This window comes from Sturnus vulgaris, chromosome 29 (assembly GCF_052056855.1).
Source record: "Sturnus vulgaris isolate bStuVul1 chromosome 29, bStuVul1.hap1, whole genome shotgun sequence".
In the NCBI taxonomy this organism is placed as follows: domain Eukaryota; kingdom Metazoa; phylum Chordata; class Aves; order Passeriformes; family Sturnidae; genus Sturnus; species Sturnus vulgaris.
The window spans coordinates 5,614,007-5,638,766 of NC_142271.1; the positions used below are offsets into that span (position 1 = coordinate 5,614,007).

General features: G+C 54.8%; 1 protein-coding gene across 1 annotated transcript in view; it reads right to left on the reverse strand.

Annotated features, from left to right (window-relative positions):
- The window catches only part of PLXNA2 (plexin A2), a 137,210-nt gene that overhangs the window by 63,096 nt on the left and 49,354 nt on the right, over nucleotides 1–24,760 (reverse strand). The window contains exon 4 of the mRNA XM_014872645.2: nucleotides 24,456–24,590. Coding sequence (XP_014728131.2) covers nucleotides 24,456–24,590 — 135 coding nt within the window. The remainder of the gene's footprint in view (nucleotides 1–24,455; nucleotides 24,591–24,760) is intronic.

Sequence of the window (24,760 nt, forward strand, 5' to 3'; positions counted from 1 at the left end):
ACAGAGGAGAGGAAAAGGGAGACTTTTAACCACAGATCACTGAGGAGCATCCCAAAGGTGGGAATGGCTCTGTCCCCCATCCCTGCGCCCCAGGGATGCTCAGAGCAGGCAGGAGCACTGAGGGGCAGCTCTGCCCCAGGTCCAGCTCCTGCAGGAGCAGCTCTGCTCCCCCACACCCCGGGCACGGCAGGGAGGGCTCTCAGAGCTGTCAGAACCAAATCAACGCCGGCAAGTTCTGGCAGAGAAGCAGCGAGTGGGAGAGGACACGGGGACAACGTTGCCATGGCTACCAGGGGATTATTTAATTACAGCGCTGCGGATGCACGCGGAGAGAGCCCCTTCAACTCTGATCCGGGCAACCTCTGCGCTGGGCTTGGCTTTGCTGCTCTAAGAACATCATTAACATCAGAGGGGGACAGGCTGTGCTGCAGCACAGGGGAGCCGGCACTCCCCGAGTGAGGGATCAGATCTTCTGCAAACATTCCCTTCTCCTTGGCTCCCTCACACCCTCCCTGCGCCGTGCCAGGCTCCTGGGGGACGTGATGAAAGCAAGGACAGCCTCCTCTGGGAAGCAAGAAAGACTGAGAAAATAGCAAATATCCCGAAGTGAGGCTTGCTCGAGTAGGAAAATTGTCCTCGAGCCAGAGTTTGCTCCATCCATCCGGCCCAGCATCCCGGCAGGGCTCGGAGCAGCCTCATGTTCTGGCACACAGGCTCCTGCAGACAAACGCTTTCCTGTGGTTTACCACGGCTCGAGTTAATCATCACATCAATATGGAACATCTGAGCGGGGTTTGTTGGAATAACAAAGTGCCAGGCAGCGATCCCAGCCCCGCTCCCAGGAGCAGCACAGTCTCGTTCAGACCTGCAGGAGGGGAAATGGGTTTTCATCTCCAGCACGTGGTTGTTCATGGGATGCTCGGTCTGGTGGCTCTGGCAGCTCCTCCTCTGCCCCCGGCAGGTGACAGTGACACTCTGGGCTGCAGGAGGTGGCACAGGGGCAGGTGGCCCCTGCCTGGCACAGGCACCGGGTGTCCCATCCCTCACCCTCCGGCTGTGGGTGGAGGCTCAGCCCAGCCTTTGGGATCCCACCCCGGCATCCCCCCCTGCTCAGACTGGCACAGCAGTGCCAGCTCTGGGTGACAGCCACCGCTCCACAGTGCCTTGGCAGCCCCAGCTCTGCCTCCTGCCTCGCAGGGACCATCTGCAGCTGGGAATTGTGAGGCTGGGGATGCGCGGCCGCCTCCATCTCCGTGTGCCCGCTGCCTGCAGAGCTGCAAACACCTCGTGCACACACCAGATCGGGAAGCAATTCCTTCATCTTCAGCGCTGAAATAAAATCTGGAGCGCAGACCTGGCTGAGGTATTCACAGGAGCTTCTAGAATGGCAAATGCAGCAAAATTCATGGATTAAATGAAGAGGTGCAGCCACATATTCCTGCCTGGCTCCTCTGAGCTGCTCCTGTCCCCGGGGTGCTGGTGACAGCTCGGTGTCCCCACACAGGGATGGCAGCTGGGGAGGACAGGACCCTCAGCAGATCCTTCTCTTTTGGGACCCAAAGCACTCAGTTGCTTGCAGAGCTGACCCACAGAACCTCTCCCCGACAAGAAAAGGGGGTGATGAGGGAGTACAAGTGCCAATAACGAGGAATGGGATGCCAAAGCTCTCCCCCTCAAGGACAGGGCTCTGCTGTGATGGGTCCACGTGCCTGGATCCCTGGAAAACCTCAGGGGAGCTGTGGTTTTGTTCTTGACTGCACAAAAAGGGTCAAATGTGTTCCAGGAAGTCCGGATTGTGATCCAGGCAGGAGCTCCCCTGCTCCTCCCTGCTGCTGTGGGACTCCCCCCTGGGCCCATCTGGGTTCCAGGATGATGTCCCTGCTCTCCTGCCAGGGGACATCACTGCTGCCACCACGAGTGGCTCCCCGTGTTGGCCACCCTGCCACGGCCAGCAGCTGATGAGCACTGCCCTTTGATCAGCCCAGGCCTCAGGGGAACTCATTAATCAGGATGAAAGGGGGACAGCCTTCCAAAACTTCTGTGCTCAGGTGGGGATCAATCCAACACAGCAAACTTTCATCTCGCATCAGTTCACGGCCCTTGTGTTCTGAGCTTTGCCTGGCTGCCCTGGAACTCCTGGCGTGCTCCCTGCAGGCATTTAAAAGTTCTACCAGGAGCTCAGAAAATTAATTAAGGTGAATAATTATAAACTGTGTGCTTCTTCCCCTCTCCATTTGGCGAGAAAACAGCAAAAAATAGAATTCGGAACGATTTTGGAGCGGTAACCAATGTAATTAGGTGTTCAACGAACACTCACAATCGGGCTGTGCTTATTAAAATTATTGTTTTAGTCAGAACATTTTGCCAGAGAGTCATTAACAGCACAATGCTCCCCTTCCCCGGGACTCTAATTAGGCTTGGACGCCTCCAGCTCAGGGATGCCCAGCCCTGCTGCCACCCATCCCTGCTGCCCACCCAGCTCTGCTCCCACCCAGCCCTGCTGCCCACCCATCCCTGCTCCCACCCAGCCCTGCTCCCACCCAGCCCTGCAGGTGATGCTCCCTGGGCTCCTCCCAGCTCCAGGAGCAGAGCAGGGCCAGGGACAGAGCCCCTGGCATTGGGCAGTGGGAGGAGAATCCATTCTGGGAGGGTGGGCACAGAGGAGCTGTGGCTGCCCCTGCATCCCTGGCAGTGCCCGAGGTCAGGCTGGACAGAGCTTGGAGCACCTGGGACAGTGGGAGATGTCCCTGCCACGGCAGGGGTGGCACTGGGAGGATTTTAAGGTCCTTTCCAAGCCAAATCATCCCATGGTTCTGTGATACCGTGAAGGTGGGGATGCCTCAGAAGGGGGACACACCTTGGGAGGAACCAGAGCACCCATCTGGGGACACCCTGAGCATCCCTGAACAACATCCCTGCTCCGAGCAGCTCCCTGGGCTGCCTGGGCAATGACGGAGCCTCCAAAGCTGCAGTCACTGCGGCTGTGGCCGAGCAGGGATGTCCGTGCTGGGAAGAACAGACCCAGCTCTGCTGTGAAAACCCAGAATGGCCGGGGTGTGGAGCCCAGGGAGGCTCCGAGCCTGCTGCCTGCCGTCTGTTTCTCCTGTCTCCCCAGGAGAAGCACACGCCAGACAGCAGAGCCCCTTCCCCCAAGCTGCCAGCCTGCAACTCACGGATTCACTTAAGTTGTTAAAAAGGATTGTGGCAGGCTAAGATAAAACAGAAGAGTTTAAAATGACAAACAGACTCCTAAATGGGACTAGAGTCTTAATGAAAACAGTAATGAATGAATGAGGCAAGCAAATATTCCCCATTAATATTAGACAGATAGATTAGATCCCTGGGCGCTGCATTTAAAACCGACATGAAATTACTTCAATTACTCTGCATTGATAAATAACAAGGCCGTATTTACTGTTAAAACACATTTCCTCCACCCTCCCCCATGCTTGCTTTGGCTTCTGCTTCTCGAGAGGGAGAAGAGATCAGTGAGAGGATGGAAAATGCAGCGGGCTGGGAGCTGGGCTGTGCAACAGCCACCCAAGGTGTGCCAGGGCACCTGCCCGGAGGAGCAGCCCCACCAGGCTCAATCAGCACCATCAGCGCTGCTCCTTCAGCCCTGGCAGCGCTGTGCAAGAGCCAAAGCAATCACTGACGAGCCACTTGAAACCTGGTGCTCGCAGCATCCTTCCCTCTCAGAAATTCAATCCACTTCCCCTTGCTGGTGGGTACAGCTGCTCAGCATCCTCCTTTCCACGCTGGGAAAGTGAGATTAACCTGATCAGAGGCCTCTTCTGATGAAGAGATCATAGATGGATAATTCCTGGGTGTTTGCTGGCATTTACATGCTAATGATGAAAGGCACTCTGGTAAAGGTAATGTCAACACGAGTCCCTTGTCCTCGCATCTCAGCCTCCAGCCCAGCCATCTGTTCTCAGGGCTCAGAAAAGCCCTGGAGAACAGGTTGCTGCTAGAAAAGCTGCAAAAGCTCCTTCCCAGCTCTGCTGCCTCAGCCTGTGGAGCTGCAGCACTGTGCTCGGGGGCTGGGGATGCTCAGAGCTGTGGGATAAAGAGAGCACTGGAAGCACACCCAGGCTGTGCTGGCAAACCACTGAGGTTTGCTGCTTCGGGATCTTAATATCTGCAAAAAAACCCTCACTCAGCCTCATCACATATCAGTAAACAAGAGAGACACAGAATTTCTCATTTCAGGGGTACAGGAGCAGTGGAGCATCCAGAGATGCTGAGCGCAGAGCCCGGGTCCCTGCTGCAAATCCAATATCCCATTTTCCTGAGGGAGAGGAGGGGAATAAGTCCCTGCTTCACCCCAGCTGGGATGCAATCCCTTGGGGAAAGGGCACACAGCAGCTCCAGGCTGCTCCAGCTGAAACTGCTGCTGGAGGATTCACTGAGTGTGGGAATGGGGGCCAGGAGGGCTGAGGGGGCTCTGGGTACCAGGCAGGGAGAAATTCACTTCCCAGGAAGGCAACAAAACCCAGGCTTGGTGCTTTCCCAGCTGAAACCAGGGGTAAAACAACCAAGTGGAGAGGGAGGAATGCTCAGAGCTCTTCCCACAGCTCGGGGGATGGATGACCTTTCCAATACTATACCTGTATAAATCTTACTTAATGAAATAATACAAAAAAAAAGAAAAAAAAAAATCGATGAAGGTTAAATCATTCCCTGCAGCAGATTTACACTGAAAACGAAGCCTGTTCAGACAGAGGTTGGTTTACACAACAGCCCTTTAACATTCCTTTCCTAAGGACTGGGGTGAGTCCTGAGCAGCTCTAACCACAGGATGAGTGATCCGAGGAGCCAAGGCAGCGAGCCAAGACGGAGGCAAAGGAAACAGCTCCAGCCTGGGGCTTACTTTAAACACTTTAAACACAATTTGGGGTTTTGCTGGGTCACGAGTCACAGCACTGCGGTTTTCACCCACCAAACCTTCCCCACAACATCCCCGTCCCTTGGGACGTGACTTCATTTGTGGTGCCACCACAACGAGCGCTTTAACCACCCCCTGCCCTCCCTCCCTGCTCCCAGAGCAAACACTGATCCTGCGGCTTGGAATCGCCCCTGGGAAAGTGGGAGCATCAAGCAAGGGCCTCCCATTGTGGGAAACACGAGCTGGGATGGTTTTTGTAGCCAGAGAAGGTCGGGTGAAGGGTTCAGCTTTGATCTTTACCTGCTTCTCCTTGGGCTGCTGTTTGGCTGCATGGGAGATGTGGAATTAAAGAGCAGCTCTGGGGCTGTGGCATTGCTTTGATGAAGGCAGGGCTGATACGAGCCCAGAGCTCCCACACAAACCCCAGAACTGCTGCATGAACGCTCCCAGGGCTGCCACAAGTGCCAGGGCACTTGTCCCTGGAAGCCACATCAGCCCCTGCTGTGAACAGTCGCTCTGACATCAGCTTCTCAGTGTCCGGATCCAGCGCTCAGAACGGTGGCATTTTGGGCAAATAATGCCATGAAACGATTTCTGCTCCATCAGAGCCTGAGGAACTTCTGCATGCATTTCCATAAATATCACTGGCGTCAGTACAGCAGCAGACCCAACAGACTGCGAGGGGGATCCTGCAGCCTGCTGCTGAGCCTACCTACAGATCAGCTCCAGGAAAAGCTCTGGGCTTGGAAGGGATTGGAGAGCACAGAATGAACTGGCTGCTGTGGGAACTGGTAGCCCTGAGCTCCCAGAGAGGCTGGGAAAAAGGGGAATCATTGCCCCAGGAGGCTGAAAGGGGATGGCACTGAACAGACCTGCAGGGATGGGATCATTAAGGACAACTTGGGAATGCCAAAAACCAGGAGAAGAGTTGGTGGATCCATGACCTGCTCTGTCTTCTGCCTCTGGCAGGGAGCAGGGCACAGGGACCCACGAGAGTGGCTCTTTCTGCCATGAAACCATCACTTCTGGACCAAGCCTGGTGCCTGGCACGATGTTTGTCAGCTGCAAAGCTCCCAGTGGGGGCGAATCCCCCTGGAAGGGACCTTCCCTGGCCCCAGCTGCCTCCCTGCTGGAACCCAGAGCTGGAGCAGCTGCTCCAAGGGCATTTCTCTGCAGGGTGGCTGGCAAGGGACGGGGTTAATAGTCCCACTCCACGTGTGACCTCTCTTCCCCCTCTCCAGAGCTCCTCATTACCCAGCTGAAGGAAGAGGGGCAGCTCTGGGCTCTGCCAGCCCCGGGTGCTCAGCCTGTGCTGATTGCATCGATCTCTCACCCTGGAGAGATCCCAGGGAAGGCAGCTCCTCCCATCCCACCCAGCAAATCAGGCCAAACCCTTGATAAGAACACGAGCAGCAGCAGGTCCTTCCTCCAAACACGAGAGCAGCTTGTGGGGATGAATAAAGAGCAGCGCTGATGAGAAGGTGCCTGCCATGGCTCGGTCCCTGTGCCCCGGCAGCCTGACAATTGGCAAATGAACCTCGGTGCTTGATGTGCTCCCCCTCTTTATTCTTTGCTCATAAAACTGGCAGCAACAGGGGTAGGACAGAGCTGCTGGCGGCAGCTGTGCTCGGTATGAAAAATGAGCAGCACATGCACGGAGGCAGCTGGAGCACAGCGAGGGATGCCGGGGTCCCTGGGGTTATTTCCCTCTCTCCAGAGGGGCCTGTGCTTAACCCTTGCTTTGCTGTGTTGGAGCAAAGCAGCCGAAGCCACAGACCCGGGTCACACCTGGCGGTCCCCAACACCTGGCGGTGTCCTGGACCCACCCCCCGTGGGTACAGCCGGCCCAGCAGGGCACAGCTCTGAAGGGATGGTTTGGACTCCAGGGAAACATTCTCCCCAGTTTATGGTGAGGGAGCAGCGCTGGGGAGGGCAGTGCAGGGGGGACAGCACAGGGATGGCACCAGTGCCCCGTGTCCATCCCCAGGCTGTCCATCCCCGTGTCCATCCCTGTGTCCATCCCCAAGCTGCTCTTCCCCAAACCGTGATGGGCTGAAGGTCCCTGCCTGGCACTTTTTGGAGGGCACAGGAGTGCCCCAAATCGCTGGCAGCACTCTGTGCCACTTCGGGCCAGTGTCCTTGGAGGCAGAGCTGCCTTTGCCTTGTGCCTGGACACAGGGAGCAGGAATGTTCTGCTGTCCCTACAGGACCCCTCAGTGCCTGGCCACCTGCCACCCCTGGCACACAGAGGGACCACATTTAGCTTGCCCTCCTTGCCGAGGAGCGAGCCCAGGCTGTGTCCTGCCACCCACCTTGCCATGGCCCCACGTGCCCGAGTGGCCAGGGCGCACAGGGTGGGCACAGCCCCACATCTGCCTGCTCCCTGCAGCCTCCCAGCCTGTGCTGTGCCTCAAAGCCGCCTTTGTTCCCGGCTCTGGCACGTCCGAGGGTGTCAATGACACTGAAAAGCTTTGACTGGCCCTTTCTGTTTGTTTTCTTGGCACAGGCAGGCCAAGTTTCAATGGCCCAGCCCCAGCTCTGCCCCGCACCTCGTGTGTGCCTGGCAGGATTTATCCAGCAGCAGCTCTGCCCACAGAAGGGGCTGGGCACCCAGTGATGCCATCCAGCCCCTCTGGCTCCTTCAGTGCCCATTTCCCTCTGCCTGCTTTTCCAGCACAGCATTCCACATTCCCCAGAGTGCTGGGCACTGCCCAGGCTCTCCAGGGAATGGCCCCAAGGCTGCCAGAGCCCCAGGAGTGTTTGGACACCACTCCCTGGGATGCACGGGGTGAGGTTTTGGGGTGTCTGTGCAGGATTTGGACTGGATGATCCCTGTGGGTCCCTTCCATACTCTAGGATTTATGAATCCTGGCTGGCAGAGTTGCAAGGTTCATCCCTCAGAGCCCACATCCCATGGGATGCTGCCTTTCCAAGCGAGCTCTGTGGCAATGCTGGGGAGATTCAGCACAGCCATCCCAGACCCTGCTCCAATCTCCAGAGCCACAAGGATCTGCTGCACACAGAGCAGGAACAACAGCAACCCTCAATTCCCCATTTCTGAACCATTCAGAGCTCCTCAAACTGTTCAAACACTGCAGAAACCTGGGAGGAACATCCCAGGCACGGCTGGTTTGTTTAATTTTACAGAGCCTTGAAAATCCAAAGCATCTGAGTGCCCCAAGTAGCTGTAAAGGTCACAGGGTGGTGTCACTGCTGTCCCACAGCCTGGCGAGGGCTCTGCTCCGTGTTTGCTCCAGGATCACTCCTCAGCCTCCACGGCTTTTTAGCAGGGATTGCTCTCCAACTCCATCACGCTGTCCTTGCCAGTCAATTTTCTGCTACTCCATCACTTTCCCATTTGTATATCATTACGTGCCGCTGTCAAAAATAATTTAGGAACCCGACTGCCAGCGTGAGGAATGAGCCCTCCTAAACACATCCCAAACTCTCGAGTTCTGGGGGAAAATGAGCTCTAAGCCCTTGTGCCCACAGAAGGAGCCCAGTGTCCCAGGGCAGGGTCTGTCCACCCTGGACACGGCAGAGAGGACCAAGGAAAAACCTCGGGAGACAGCAGAGCTGAGATTCAGGGAACACGGAGAGCTGTCAGAACACAAGGTTTGATCACTCTAAAGGGATCCTCCCCCCTCCACGCACACCAAATCAGTTTGGGCTCAAGTTTAAGACACTGCTCACGTTGGAGACCGGGAAATTCATTGGGTTTTGCCAATTTACTGCTCTGACAAGGAATTTTGCTTTTCCCATAGGGAAGACGGAGCTGGGCTGGCCCTGCCCATGGTAGCCTTGGGCATCTCACCCTGATAAGGTGCCAGACTTGTCTCAAGGCCAAAGAGGAGCCCTGAAGGGATGGTTTAGACTCCCAAGGGCAGATTTAGACCAACAGGGGCATCCTGCTGCTCTCTCTCCATTCCCAGGCTGTGGAATTCCACTGGGCACAGCAGAGCCCCACCAACACTTTGTACAGGCAGGAAAAGGATCAGAGAATCCTGGAATATCCCGAGCTGAAGGGACCCACAAGGATCCAAGCCCTGACCGTGTACAGACACCCCAAAATCCCACCTTGGGCATCCCTGGAGTGCTGTCCAAGCACTCCTGGAGCTCTGGGACCGTGCCCAGCACCCAATGGGGGAAGAGCCTTTTCCTAAATATCCACCCTAAACCTGCCCTGGCAGCTCCAGATGAAACCCCCGTGTCCTCTGGGAGCACAAAGGGCACCCACGAGGTGGGAGCAGGCGGCTGCTCCTTTGGCAAGCAGTTATGTGGGGTTTGTGATGGATTTATTTATCTGTTTGGGGAGGCTTTTTTCTTTTCAAAGCCCATCCCGAGCAGCACAGACAGATCCATCTGGGATCACTGCAGCTCTCATCCCCTGAGGTTTTTCTCCCTTCCCTTCCTCCCAAAGGTTCCCTGGGTGTTGCCAGGATGAGCCAGGCTGGTTCTTCCCATCCCCACTGAGCCACAGCACAGAGCTGCTGCTGCAATGCTTTAACTCATTTTCATACATTTATGCTGAGACTAAATTTGTCCCTGCATATTTTCCTCCCAAGCCTAGTAATCAGTAGTGGAAATAATTTGCTGTTGTCTGCTCTGATGTTGCCATCCCTTGCACACATCCAAGTGACAAAGACATCAGGCCCTCAAAGTCCGATTGAAGAATAATTGGAAATCCAAAGTGGCACTAAATGTTATTTTCTAAATAAAATGCATTCAATTACAGAACATGAGGCTGTCAAGCATTAAAAAAGATTAGTTAGAGGCAGAAAAGAAATATTGTTCAAGCCTTCAGAGACTTCCTGGCATGCACAGGATACCTCTGTGTTCTTTGGGACAGGCAGGGGGAAAGGCAAAGCAAAACTGGAAATATTTCCAGCAGCCTGTGCTGTCCCAGTGGGCCTGGATGCCTCTACACAGCTGGATTTGCATAAATATAAATATATAGGGAGATAGATATATGGATATATGGATAAACAGAGGTGAGAAAGAGGAAGAAGCAGATAAATGAAGAGAAAGCAGAGAGCAGAGCAATTCCTGCCTCGGTGCCTGCAGGGAAGAGAAGACCCAGCACAAGGATGGGCTGGGACAGGAGGGGTCAGGGATGGGGATGGCAGCCAGCCCTGGGTGCCCAAATCACCCCAAACCTGCAGAGAAGGGACAGAAATGCAGCAGCTGGAGCCCAGGGCTGTGTCCCTGCCTTGTCTGTGTGTTAATAAACCCAAATATTGCAGCAGCTGCTCTCAGAAGTTCAGCAAAGCCCAGGCTGGCCGTGGAGCACAAAGACAATCGTATTTCACCCGCTAGGAGCTGCTAAATTCCCACTCGGAGCAATAAAGGCACAGGCAAACAAACGTGACCCCGAGTGGGATCCGTGGCTGTGGTGGGCACATCCCAGCCCCCACGAACGAGATGAGGAGCATTTATCTCACATCCCTCGTCTCACAGCTTTCCTTAACAGCTCTGGCCCCTGGAATTAATACCCAGAGCCCAGCGGGCTGCAGGGGGAGCAGAATTATTTACATGGCTGCTCTCCCTCCCTGCACGAGCATTAAAGGCCAGGTGAGGTTTCTTTGCATGGCAGGGGCAGATTTGGAGTTTTTTGTTTGTTTGTTTTTGTTTGTTTTTTCTTTTTGTTTGTTTGTTTGTTTTTTCTTTTGTTTTTAAAAGAGACTATAATTATCACCTGAAATTATTGAGGTGCAGATGCACCAAATGCTGACCTGGGGCTGCTCCCCCAGTAAAACCCTCCCGTGCTGGGGGAGAGGGCAGAGCAGCCCACACACGAGTGGAGATGGATTTATTCCAGCCTCTGCTGCAAGGCTGAGGGCTGGGAAGCCAAATCCCTCTCTCCCAGGGTTTCATTAGCTGGGAATGGCTTTCTAACGAGATTTACACAACCTAGCCTGGAGCCTGCACATCTTGCTCTGCCCCCAAAGACAACGGGGAGCTCAGGAGGAGCCTCCTGTCCCTCCTGTCCCCCATCCCTTGGGGCTGTGACACCATTGGGGCACAAACCCCACATCAAACCCTGGCACTGGGGCTCCAGTTTGACCTGGGCCACAGCAGGAAAATGTCTGGTTATGTATGGGGAGCACATCCAGTGGGGGAAGGATGGGAATGGCCATGGGATGGATCCCAGAGCCACTGTCCCCTCTCCAGCCCCATGGGATGGATCCCAGAGCCACTGTCCCCTCTCCATCCCCATGGGATGGATCCCAGGGCCATTGTCCCCTCTCCAGCCCCATGGGATGGGCAGAGCTGCTCTCCATCCCCACAGGCACCACAGAGGGGTCCCAGGGGCTGCTCTGGGGGCTCTCCCTGCTCCAGTGGTCCCCCTGCACCCCTGTAAGGACAGGGAGAGCCCCAAAGCAGCCAGCCCAGCCCCTGGACACTTCCAGCAGCACTGGAGCCAAGGGGAGAGGGACAATGAGCCATTGCTTCTGGTGCCACAGCTTCAGAATCCTGCTCATGGCTTAAAATACCCCTAAAATACCAAAACTCAGCATTTGGACACTGCTCTCAGGCTCAGGGTGGGATTCTGGGGTGTCCTGTGCAGGGCCAGGGATCAAGAACTCAGTGATCCTTGTGGGTGGCTCCCAGCTGAGGGAATTCTGTCATTCTGTGATCCCCTTACTCACTTTGAAGGCTCAAGGTCCTTTTTTGGATGGGATCTGGCTGTTCTGGATCACTGCATCACCCAAACAGAGCCTCACCCCAGCCCCCAGTCCCCTGCTGCTGCCTCTCAGGGAGGTTTCTCCTCCAAATCCAAGACTTCCTCCAGCATCCTGCTTGGACGAGGTGCCAGGGACGAGCTGGATCCCAGGCCACCAGCCTGGACCACGCAAAGACCTAAAATGGAAAAATCCAGCTCCTTTTTGACTGGCTGGAGCCTGCAGTCCCCTCTCTGCAGGCACGGGAATGCTGTTTCTGGCACAGCTTCTCCAAATAAAAGTGTGGTCAGCTCTTTCTGGATGGATTTTGAGCAAATTGTTTTTGTGGGCAGCGCTGTCTGCTCGCTCTCACCAAGGCCCAGCCACACAGGGAGGAGTTATTTGTTAAACCCCATCCTTCCCCTGGCTCCTCCACAAAGAAAATAAAAATAAAAACACTCAGAATCCAGTTCTTAGTGAGGTATTAATAGCACCCAAGGCACTGACAGTTGTGAGTCACTCAAATGGATGGGGAGAAGCCCAAAACAGCTGCAGGAGGCAAAGGGAACATCCCCGGTGCTGAGTGCTGTCCTTCCTCCAGCACACTGCGTGGGAATTGCTCCCCACAGGTCCCTCAGCTCCAGACACTGCTCACCCAGGCAGCAATCCCTGAGCAAACCCTGCCCCAAAGCTCCAGGGACTGTGGCCAGTTTGGTTTTGGCACCGAGCAGGGTCATTAAGGGGGTCACCAACAAAGCAAAAGGCACATCCCTGATTCTGAGAGTCAGGAATCAGGGAATTCTGGAATTCTTAAAGCTCATCTCATTCCACCTCCACCCACCTCAGCAGCTGAGACACCCTCAGTGCCTGGGGCTCCTTTTTGTCCCCCTCCCTATTTCTCTCCTGCTGGAATGGGATTCCTGGAGGGTTTTTTAAATTCAATTATTGGAAAGCATCTCTGGCACCCTGAGAGCCCAGTGTGGTCTCCTGCAGCTCCTTCTCGCCACTCAGCTCTGTTGGAAAGGGAGCAGGAGCACAAATCAAACAGGCAGAAGGGCACGGAGCAGATGAATTTGTGCTGAGAGAGCGACTGCAGAGACACGGAGGAGGGGAGGGGGAAATGTGTCACTGCTGCTGGTGGCACAACTTCAGCAGAGTGCTGGTGCCTTAAAATACCCCCAACCCCACCCAGGCTGGGTGCAATGTGAGAAAAGCTCCCTGAAAAGCTTCCTGCTCCCCCTGTGCGACCCCCATGGCCGCCCTGACCTCAGCAATGCACATTTGAGACAATATTTTGCTCCATCTGAAGGCCAGATAAAGCAGAGTTCCCCTGCCAGCTTCCAGCACACTCCAGAGCACCTGTGCCAGCTCCTCTGATACTGAGGGAGAGCAATCCTCCCAAAAAACAGCCTTTGCACCTCCCAAAAACAGCCTTTGCACCCCCCAAACACAGCCCCTCCATCCCCCCAAACACGGCCCCTCCATCCCCCCAAACACGGCCCCTCCATCCCCAAACACGGCCCCTCCATCCCCCCAAACACAGCCCCTCCATCCCCCAAACACAGCCCCTCCATCCCCCAAACACGGCTCCTCCATCCCCCAAACACAGCCCCTCCATCCCCCAAACACAGCCCCTCCATCCCCAAACACGGCCCCTCCATCCCCCAAACACAGCCCCTCCATCCCCCCAAACACGGCCCCTCCATCCCCCAAACACGGCCCCTCCATCCCCCAAACACGGCCCCTCCATCCCCAAACACGGCCCCTCCATCCCCCAAACACGGCCCCTCCATCCCCAAACACGGCCCCTCCATCCCCCCAAACACGGCCCCTCCATCCCCCCAAACACAGCCCCTCCATCCCCCCAAACACGGCCCCTCCATCCCCAAACACGGCCCCTCCATCCCCCAAACACGGCTCCTCCATCCCCCAAACACAGCTCCTCCATCCCCCAAACACGGCTCCTCCATCCCCCAAACACGGCTCCTCCATCCCCCAAACACAGCCCCTCCATCCCCCAAACACAGCCCCTCCATCCCCCCAAACACGGCCCCTCCATCCCCAAACACGGCCCCTCCATCCCCCAAACACGGCTCCTCCATCCCCCAAACACAGCCCCTCCATCCCCCCAAACACGGCTCCTCCATCCCCCAAACACAGCCCCTCCATCCCCCAAACACGGCTCCTCCATCCCCCAAACACGGCTCCTCCATCCCCCAAACACAGCCCCTCCATCCCCCAAACACAGCCCCTCCATCCCCCCAAACACGGCCCCTCCATCCCCAAACACGGCCCCTCCATCCCCCAAACACGGCTCCTCCATCCCCCAAACACAGCTCCTCCATCCCCCAAACACAGCTCCTCCATCCCCCAAACACGGCCCCTCCATCCCCCAAACACGGCTCCTCCATCCCCCAAACACGGCCCCTCCATCCCCCAAACACGGCCCCTCCATCCCCCAAACACGGCCCCTCCATCCCCCAAACACGGCCCCTCCATCCCCCCAAACACAGCCCCTCCATCCCCCAAACACGGCCCCTCCATCCCCCAAACACGGCTCCTCCATCCCCCCAAACACGGCCCCTCCATCCCCAAACACGAGTGTGTAATGAGTGTCAAGCAATAGATCAGCGCTCATTAGCAATCAATAACAATCGATCGGCAGGCATTAGCAATCGATCACCAATCTAAGAGATTCCAGGCATTAGCAATCGATCGCCGATCTAATCGATCGGCAGGCATGAGCAATCGATCGCCGATCTAATCGATCGGCAGGCATTAGCAATCGATCGCCGAGCTAATCGATCGGCAGGCATTAGCAATCGATCGCCGATCTAATCGATCGGCAGGCATGAGCAATCGATCGCCGATCTAATCGATCGGCAGGCATGAGCAATCGATCGCCGATCTAATCGATCGGCAGGCATTAGCAATCGATCGCCGATCTAATCGATCGGCAGTCGCGATCAATCGATTGCCGAGCTAATCGATCGGCAGGCATTAGCAATCGATCGCCGATATGATCGATCGGCAGTCGCGATCAATCGATCGCCGATCTAATCGATCGGCAGGCATGAGCAATCGATTGCCGAGCTAATCGATCGGCAGGCATTAGCAATCGATCGCCGATCTAATCGATCGGCAGGCATGAGGAGTCGATCGCCGATATGATCGATCGGCAGTCGCGATCAATCGATCGCCGATCTAATCGATCGGCAGTCGCGATCAATCGATCGCCGATCTAATCGATCGGCAGGCATGAGCAATCGATCGCCGATATGATCGATCGGCAGTCGCGAGCAATCGATCGCCGAGCTAATCGATCGGCAGTCGCGAGCAATCGATCGCCGATCTAATCGATCGGCAGTCGCGATCAATCGATCGCCGATCTAATCGATCGGCAGGCATGAGCAATCGATCGCCGATCTAATCGATCGGCAGTCGCGATCAATCGATCGCCGATCTAATCGATCGGCAGGCATGAGCAATCGATCGCCGAGCTAATCGATCGGCAGGCATTAGCGATCGATCGGCGATCTAATCGATCGGCAGGCATTGGCAATCGATTATGCCTGCCAATCGATTGTTCGGCGATTGATTGCTAATGACCGCTGATCTATTGCTCGACACTCGTTGCACACCCGTTGCACACTCGTTACTCCATCCTCCCAAACACGGCCCCTCCATCCCCCCAAACACGGCCCCTCCATCCCCCCAAACACGGCTCCTCCATCCCCCCAAACACGGCCTCTTCCCCCTCCCAAAGCAGCCTCCCCACCCTCCTGGGAGGAGCAAACCCCCAGCATTCCCGGTTTCTCCCTACCCAAGGCTGGTGAGCAATCCTGGCAGCACACATTTGTCACCGTGTGCTCCTGTCTCTGTCCCCTTTGCAAACACAGCACAAAGCTGCTGCATGAGCCCTCCGTGCAGATTCAAGCCCCAGATTCTCTGCCCTGCTCTGTCTGCAGCTGGAATGAGGGAATGAGGGAATGAGGGAATGAGGGAATGAGGGAATGAGGGATCTCTTCTGTTTGTGCTTGGGAAGGGACAGAGCCGTGGGGATGCTCTGTGAAATTTGGGCTCCAAGGCAGGAACAGCAAAACCCCCCCTTGAGCTTTGCTTTTTTTGCCATCAAACCCAGAAGTTTGGCTCTTGCAGAGTGTCAGGAGGTTTGGAGGGAAGAGAGGAAGTTCCCAGAGTCTATAAATATCCCCAGGTGACAGCTCACACGAAAACCCCTGTGCACCTGCAGGGCTGCCAGGAAGGATCAGCCCTGCTCAGCCAAGCCTGGAAAACGCCGCTGGCTACGGCCACTGCCAGCTGCTCTGCAGGCAGGGCAGGAGCTCCCAGAGCTCCCCAGGACCCAGCCCTGGTGCCCAGCACACCTGTGTGCCCTGCCAGGGGCATCCCCCTCGGGGACAGCCACTGGGGTGTTTGCTGCAGCTTCCAAGGGGGTTTTATGGAATCAGTTTCTCATGGATATTGATCCATCTAAAGGTTCACTCCACAGGAATATTTGCAGTTGGGAAGGTAATGCCCACGTTGATGGGGTCTTCATAAAAAATCTGGCACTGCAATCCACGCCCTGTGTCTTCTCTTCCCTCCTTTTCCTTGTTGGAGCATCCACCTGGACGGCAGTGAAGTGAAGGATGGCAGTGGGACTGAGGATTTGGGGGGTTTCCAGATTTTCTGTGTGATTTAGGATGGGTCACACAGCATCTCTGTGCTTTAATCCTGATCTAAAAAGTGAAATTGCTGCACCATCTCATAAGGAGGATAAATCTGGAAGTGGAGAGCAAAATGTTCACAGGCTGGTGGGGGTTGATGCAGAGAAATCAGTGGAAAAAGGCAGAGGGAAAATAAAGAGGGAAAACAACAATCCCCCTGTGTGAGCAGCACGTTCCAAGCTTGATTACAATAAAAATAATTTCTTTAACACCCACACAGAAAGCTCCAGGCCAGGATTGCTGCTCCCCCTCTCTGTCTGGCCCCCAGCACTCTTGGCAGGGCCCTGGGCAGGGCTGGGGCTGTCCCTGGTGCAGGGGGAGCAGGCAGTGTTTAGTCTGCCAGGCACATTCCTGTTCATTCTCAAATAAATACAGGATTATTGATGGAGCTCCTTGCCCTCCCAGCATCAGCCAGAAATGCCACAGTCATCAAGTGGCTCCTTGGGACAGCACAGGGATGGGGCTGGAGGGACACCCGAGGCTGGAGGGGAATTCTTGTTGAGAAAAGCAGGATCTGCACCAGGTTGGGTGCTCGGGATTTCCATTGGAATGTGCTGGATGTGTTCTCCAGGAACATCCCAGAGAATTCCCTGTGCCTCCCTCCAGATCCAAGCTCCAGAAAATGTCAACATTTTTTTGCCACAGCAAAGTTATAGTGGGAAATATTTTTCCAGAGGAGGAGGAGGAGGGAGAGCAAGAGCAAACCTCACAAAAAGTTGGTTTTTTTCTGCTTTACTACCAGCCTTAACTTTTATATTTAGTCCCAGCTTGCAAGACCATTCCAGCCACTTTCCCTGGGGCACATCCATCAATTTCAACCTGTCTGGAACCTGCAGGAGCTTGAGTCAAGTTCCACCTCATCTGGGGGAGTTTTTCAGAACCTTCAGGGGAATAGGAGAAAAAGGAAGAAGATGCTCAGGGTTTAAGGGTCAGGCTGGATTTGAACTCTCTTAAATCCCTCTGCCCCTTAGAGCCTCAGAGCCAGCCCAGGCAGGAGCTGGAAGCCTGGAGAGGTCAATGCTGGGGGGTCTCAGCTGCTCCCCCAGCCCACCCAGCCACCAGAAAAGTGTCACTTTGTCCCAGGCTTTTGAGGAGAGCAGGCAGAGCCTGATCCAGGGGAAGCACTGCAGGACAGAGCTGGAATTTGGCAGAGTCACAGACCCAGGAATGGTTTGGGTTGGGATGGATTTTAAACCCCAAGCAGTGCCATGGGCAGGGACACCTCCCACTGCCCCAAACCCTGGCCTTGGGCACTGCCAGGGGTGAGGGAAACACTTCCAGGGATGAGGCCAGTCCTCACAGGAAAAGGATCCAGCAGGACAAGCTCCTGCACATTGTCTGCACAAAGCCCACAATAATAAAGTGATCCTCCACACCACAGCCCTTTTTCCATTTCACCCTTCACTGGATCATTTTATGCATCTATTCCCATTGCTAATTCAAACTAATTAAAGTATAAAATAGAATAATTTGTGCAATTTCAGAGCTCCCCTCAGCATATTGTGAGTTATGTTTCCTTGCTGTTGGTGCCCTGTGTGAGCAATTCCTGGCTCAGTGCCCCCCAAACTCATCTGCTGGGCAGGAAAACTATTCCAGGGCCACGGGAATGGGGAAACTTTAAAGAGCAACAGGAATCCAAATTTGCTTTTCAGTTTCAGAGCACTGGGTGTGACATTTCAGGTCTCTCTTTCAAGCCCTTTCCCCTCCTGGGAACACGGCTCTGTCCTTTCACTGCTGGTGAGGAAACCTGGGTCTGTCTGTCCATCCAGACAGGAAATCCTGCAGCAAAGCCAGGGCTCTGCTCATCCCAAACCCAGCCTCGAGCATCTGCAGCACCCACAGAGCTGGGTCAGGCTCTGGGCAGTGGATGGTGTCCCTGTCCATGGCAGGGGCTGGAATGGATGAGCTTTAAGGTCCTTTCCAACCCCCCAAAAAATTCTGGGAATCCATTCTTTCAGGATGGAGCATCAAATCCATCCAATGGTGGTGACATCAGAGCTGCCCCCAGCTCCTGAAGATGCCCCAGGTCCCTCTGCAAACCCTGCAGCACTGAGAGCTGAGGCTCTGTCCATGTGCACGTCAGGGAAATTCTAGAAATACTTCAGGACTGTGGTGTCTCGCCTGGAAATGAAACAATGGATCCGTGGAAGAGGAGGAATTGGGAAGGGAAGCAAACACGTGGGAACCCTGTGGCTGTGAGTGGCAGGGGAAGAAACAGCTCTAATACAAAGAAAAACCAAAGCAAAACAAACAAACTGCGGGCAAAAGCAGCCAGCACTTGAAAGGAACAACCACATGAGCAATGTGTGAACCATAACTCACGGAGGAAAAACAAATCCACTGACCCCGAGCTCACACCGCCGAGCTCTGCTCCACTCCTTCCCGGAAAGTTCATCCTTCAAGGATTCCCGACCTCCAAGGCTTCTGCCCTGAGCTGCCCACGTTTGTTTTGTGTCTGGGGGCTGTGGGAGGCACTGGGACCAGCCTGGCCAGCAGCACACGAGCCCCAGCAGGGCCAGGGCTCTGCAGGCTGACAAATGTGCTGGCAGCAGGAGAGCAGAGCTGCCAGCAGGTCGTCCCACCTGGCTGGGCTGCAGCTTTTTTGGTCAATTGATGTTAATTAACACATCCTCCTTGTCAGGGAGGTATCGTTAATGATCTCAGACAAGTTTTTTAGCGGAATTTCTTCATTATTCCTAATTGACGGCAGGGAGGGGAGGGAAGGGGGAACAAGGAGGCGTTGGGTCGGATTTTGGGGGGGCTGGAGGAGGAGCAGGTGGTGTGGAAGAGGAGCACAGCCCTTCCTCCACGGGATCCTGTCCCCATCCCGAGCTCCCTCTGCCCCAGCTCATGGGCACAGGTGGAGGAGCCCAGGGGAGGCCGGATTTTGGACACCTCTGGTGGGATTCAGCCCAGCCCTTTTCCCTGTGCCAGTTCAAAGTTTGCTGAGATTATGTCCAGCTAACTGGCTGTTCAACTAGCAGATAATGTAGTTAAAAATTTAATCAGTTCATTTTTTTTTTCCCTCTTGATGACTCCAGACCCTTTTATCCACATCTCTTGCATTTTTTATCATGTTTTCTCAGTTCTTTTCAGGACACCATCGGTATTTACAGCCCTGCTGCTCCAGGACTGATGGGCTCCCCTGTTTTTCTCAGCCCTCACTCCAATCCCAACCTCTCCTAAATCATCTGGGCAGCTCCTGTCTGCCTCCCCCTCACCCAGCATCCAGAAAGTTCAGTCCAGAGCAAAGCAGTTTTCACAGGACTGAGACTTCTCGGGGTTAGAGGACAGGGGAATGCACAACAAATTATCCCCGGAGAGCTGCAGCTCCTGCCACAGGGACACTGGCAAAGCAAATATTTCACTGCTCCCAGAGCAGACTAAAAGACAATTTCTTTACCTAAAGCCACGGTGATGGATGTGGAGAGGGAGGGGGGGATTCAATCGGTGGAAAAGCAACAATTCTGGGAAGAAATCAGGAGGAGCTGTGGCTGCCCCATCCCTGGAGAGTGCAGAGCCAGCCTGGATGGGGTTTGGAGCAACCTGGGGTGCAATGAGATGAGTTTTAATGTTCCTCCCAACCCAAACCATTCCGTGGCTCTCTGATCCTACCAAAGAACACGAAACTGTGCCCCCCAAAGCCCAGCTTCTCCCACAGTGGGCACATCCAGCACTCCCCGCAGGAGCAGAGGATCCCTCAGAGCTCTGCTGTGTTAATTGGCATTCACTGCCTGATTCTGGGCTCTTATCTGTGCCTGGGGAATGCTGAGGCTCCCAGCCAGAGCAGAGGCTGCTCTGCCACATTGCTCGGAAAAGCAGAGGGAAATCATCCCCCCGTGGCTGAATTAACCACGGAGTGACCCCGGCTGGGCTGGGAGCAGCAGCTCCTGAGCCACTGAAAGGTGCAGGAGCTGGGGAGGAAGTTTATGGAAGAGGAATTCTGGTGCAGGAATTGTTTATATATGGGAGGGGAATTTTGGTGCAGGAATTGCAGAGGATGTTTATGGGAGATGAATTTTGGTGCAGGGATTATGGAGGATGTTTCTGGGGGGGTGAATTTTGGTGCAGGGATTGTGGAGGATGTTTATGGGAGGGGAATTTTGGGATGTTTTCCTCACCACTAACACAAGGCTGTTCCTCCCAGCCAGCATTTCCTGCGAGCATTTCGATCCTGCTGATTTAAATTCCACGTCTGCAGCCCTTGATTAGGTGGTGAAATCTTTTGGAGCTGGCAATCCCTGCCCCGGGTTTGATTGAGCTCCTCTCACTCCTGCCTTAAAAATAACCAAATTCCTTCTTCTGTGGAGAGCTGTGAAAATCTTTGGCCCCAGCTTTGCTGATGCTTTCACAGTGGCCGGGCTGCAGGCTGGGCTGGGCTGGCTGGGGCAGTGGGAGCCCAGCCCTGCCCCGGGGAGCAGAGGGGGCTCCTGCAGCCTTGGGGTCCCCAAATCCCCCTCATCCCGCAGGATTGATCGAATTGAAGCTTTCAGACATTGGAAAAAAACCCGGATAATGAATGCTCAGGACTGAATTACAGAGCCTCAGCATCCTCAGCATCCTCAGCATCCTCAGCAGCCTCCTCCTCTCAGCCCTTCCCTCTGCAAGGAAGGAGCAGAGAAGATTTTGTGCAGATTTTTTTGTTGGTGTGGGCTCTGTGACAGACTCAGTGAAAAACGGGAATTTTTTAATCAGGGGGCTTTGGTGGCCCCACATTTGTCATGCATTGCCATTAACCCCTCACCTGCTGTTTGAGCAGCCCTGGGTGCGCCCCCAGGTCTAAACCAAGGCCAGTGAAGCAGCAACGTGACCAATTCCACTTCAATATTTGATTTTTTGAGTTTTTTTGTGTTGTGGGTTTTTTTTTTTCCTGATAGAAGTTGTTAATTGAACTTGCCTGTGAAAAATGAGGCAGCTCACACTGGGCAGTGGCTGAGAAAAGCCATGGTCCCCTCAACCCCGACCCACCACAGACCCCATGGTGAATTTGGGGACAGGACCCAAAAAACAGGATTTTGGGGAGAATAACTCTGCCAAATCCACTGCTATTCCCACCCTGGAGCCCCACAAAGCTCCTGCAATGCCACCCATCTCTATCTCCATCATCTTCATCATCTCCATCTCATCTCCATCATCTCCATCTCCCCCCAGCTCTCCCCGAGCCTTGCTCAGCCCGTGTGCAGAAATGGGCTCTGTCTGCTCCACCAACCCTGAGAAATGAATTCCTGCTTTAAACAGGGTCAGAACCAGTTCTCTTCCCCCCTCTGAGTGTTTGAAACCAGGTGCTGCGGGAGAGGAACCCAAAAGAACTCCCAATAACCACCCTTAACCGAGTGGTTCAAGAGCTCCCAGTGCCTGGAAGCAAAAGTTTCTTTATTCCTCTCTCCCCCGGACTGGGCTGTGCAACTGTTGCTTCTGTGCTTTGTGGGAGTGAAATCAAATGTCAAATATTCAGCTTTGGAAGGAGTTGGCAGCGAGACATGAAAGGCTCAGGGAGAGCTCAAAAAAAAAAAAAAAAAAAGAGAGGGAGGAAAAAACTGGAGCAAAGCACAGACAGGGCTGGGACAGGAGCCAGGGGAGTGGGGAAGGGCTGAGCCTGCAAGCACAGCTCCAGATCTGAGCAGGGAGAGGCTCTTTTCCCTGCATTCGGGCACAGACAGGGCCTGGGGCTGCCTGCACGGAGGGGAGGTGGGATCTGTGCCAAGGAGCATCCCCAGAGCCCCAATCCCTCAGCCCCATCCTTTATAGGAGCATCCCCACAGCCCCAATCCCTCAGCCCCATCCTTTATAGGAACATCCCCACAGCCCAAATTCCCTGAGCACACCCCCAGGGCTGCTCCCAGATCCCATCCCCAAGCCCAGAGGAGTCAGGAGGTGCCACCAGCTCTGTTGGGGAGCACCTTCCCCAGCTCAGCTCCCCAAAACCCCAGCCCACATCCCAGAGCCGTGTCCTGACCCAGGCATTGCCCGTTCCTGTCTCAGCAGATCCCAAATCCCTGCTCTGGACAATCCTCCCCCCACATTAACATCCCTGCTGGGAGCAGCTGCTCTCTGTGGCATTTTGCTGGGGCAGAATTTCAGTTTGTTCTCAATTTCCAGCCTTCAGAGGCTGTTGTTTTTTTCTATTTTTTTTTTTTTTTTCTGTACATTCTCAGTCCTTCTGAGGGCACTCCCACCATTTTTAGCCTCAGCCCTCTGGAGCTGCTGCACCTCTCTGCTCCTCTTGGTGCTGACCCCTTTTCAATCATCAGCCTCCTTTACAGAGAACCCAGGGAAAAAATAAATTCTTGTCTGCACTTTGCTGAACTACCACATTGCCAGGATGGGGGCACTGGGGTCACAGGAGCTGACAGGATCCATATGCATGGATGCTGGGATTTTGGGAGCCAGAGCACGCAGTGCTGCAAGGGCAGCAGGCAAATCCTGAGACAAATCCTGCAAGGAATGAGAGGCAACAGCCCCTGGAGTCTCCCCAAGGCAGAGCCGTGGCTGAAAATGGAACTAATGTTCCAGGAATATTCTATTATTTGCTAATTCTCTTCACATCTTTTTGTTTCACAATTAAGCAAATTAGTGCTTTGATGAATATTAAGACGCTCTTGCCTCATAAAAGATGAGTTAGAGGCATTCCCCCCGGACTTTGCTCCTAATGAAAACACTTCCTCAACTGTTTGAGATCCACACTGGGTCGTTTCCTCCCTGGTGGGAGCATGGGCAGCACGTGGCTCCTGCACAAAGTGACCAAGCATTAACATTTGAATAAAATAATTCAATTGCAAAGTTTGCACAGATCCTCATTATTGCCATCTAATCCCAGCCCAGGCTGCGATGGGATCTGGAATTTGTGGCTGCTCATGCAAGTGTCTGTCCCCGAGTGGCTCAAACAAGCACAAAATGTCTCCCTCAGCCTCAGGGATTCACTCACTCCAGGCTTTTAGCAGGGACAGGACTTTGCCCTCCTCTAAAACATTTCTTCCCCTGCTTTTAAATGACTTCATAACCAAGGAAAGGATTTCTCAATTTTTTTCTTTTCTTGCTGCAGGTCAGAAAAAAAACATTTCTGCTGGCTCTGGGAGGAGCTGGGAGCTCCCAGTGCAGGGTACAGGGAGAGCTGCTCTTCACCTCCATCACAACATCCCTGACCACAGCAGCACCTCCCTGCAGCATCTCGGAGCAGGGAGAGGGAGGACAGGTGGAAATCTGAATCACAGAACCATTTAACAGCACCCAGACACCTCCAGGTGCACCCCTCTCCTGTCCCCAGCACCCACAGGCACCAGCCCCATTAACCTGAACCCCCAGTCGTGAGGAACACCCAAAAAACGCTCAGCAGAGCCAGTGAGCCTGGAAATCTGGGTGTTCTGTGTGGATGTGAGCCTCAGAGAGGAACAGAAGCCCCCAGATTATTGGCATCACTCTGGCTCCCCCAGCACCAGCTGCCAGCCATCAATTCCCACCATAATCACTTGGGTTGTGCTTTTTTGGGGTGGGCACCACCCTGGGGCAGGAGCAGAGCTGGCACAGAGCAGAGCCAGGGTTAATGGGGCTTGGTGCCCCCCTCTGTGCAGCAGCAGAACTCACTGGCAACCCCCTCAAACACGCTGGAGAGTAACTGAACAAAGAAATACAGAGGGAAAAAAAGCCACCATCAATTCAGCCATCCCAGGATGAGTTTGGTCACAGCAAGGGTGGTCAGGCCTTGGCAGGAGTGCCCAGGGAGGTTTGGGGTGCCCATCCTGGAGGTGTCCAAGGAATGCTGGATGTTGGCACTCAGAGCTCTGAGCTGGGGATGAGGTGGGGATTGGGATTGGGATGGAATTGATGACCCTGCAGGGATTTTGCAGCCTCAGGGATTCTGGGGTTCTGTGCTCAAGGATGCTCCAGACAAACCTTGCAGCCCCTCAGCCTGGCAGCCCCACTGCACGAGCAGCAGCCCTGGAACCCTTGCTCAGGCTCAGAGCCCCAAAGCAGCTCAGCTCCCATCCCTGCCAGCCAGGAACAAGCAGGCACCATCTCCCCCAAGCACTGATGCCAATCTCTGCTCAGGGACAGAAAAACCCGAGCTCCTCCCGGTATTCCAATGTTGTTCCCATCCCAGCAGTGCGGGGCTGAGCTCTGTGCGCTGCAGAGCCCATTGCTGGGCGAAGGGAGCTGGGATCCCCCGGGCAGGACACTCACCTGGCGCTCTGCCATGACGTACAGGTACTTGTGGTCGATGGAGAAGGCCATGTCCCGCAGCACCGGGCTCCCGTCCTTGAACACCGTCACCACCTCGTACTGGATCCCGCCCTGGGGGGGGCCGTCAGCCCGGATCTGCGGGGACAAACACACGTCAGGGGGGACCCCACAGCAGCTTTGTCTTGGGGGATGATGGGGCGAGGTGAGGAGGAAGAGAAGGACAAGGTAGGAGAAGGAATGAATTCAAAAATCTCAGCTCCAAGCTGGAGATGGAGCAGGGGCAGTGTGGGAGCAGGAGCTGGAGC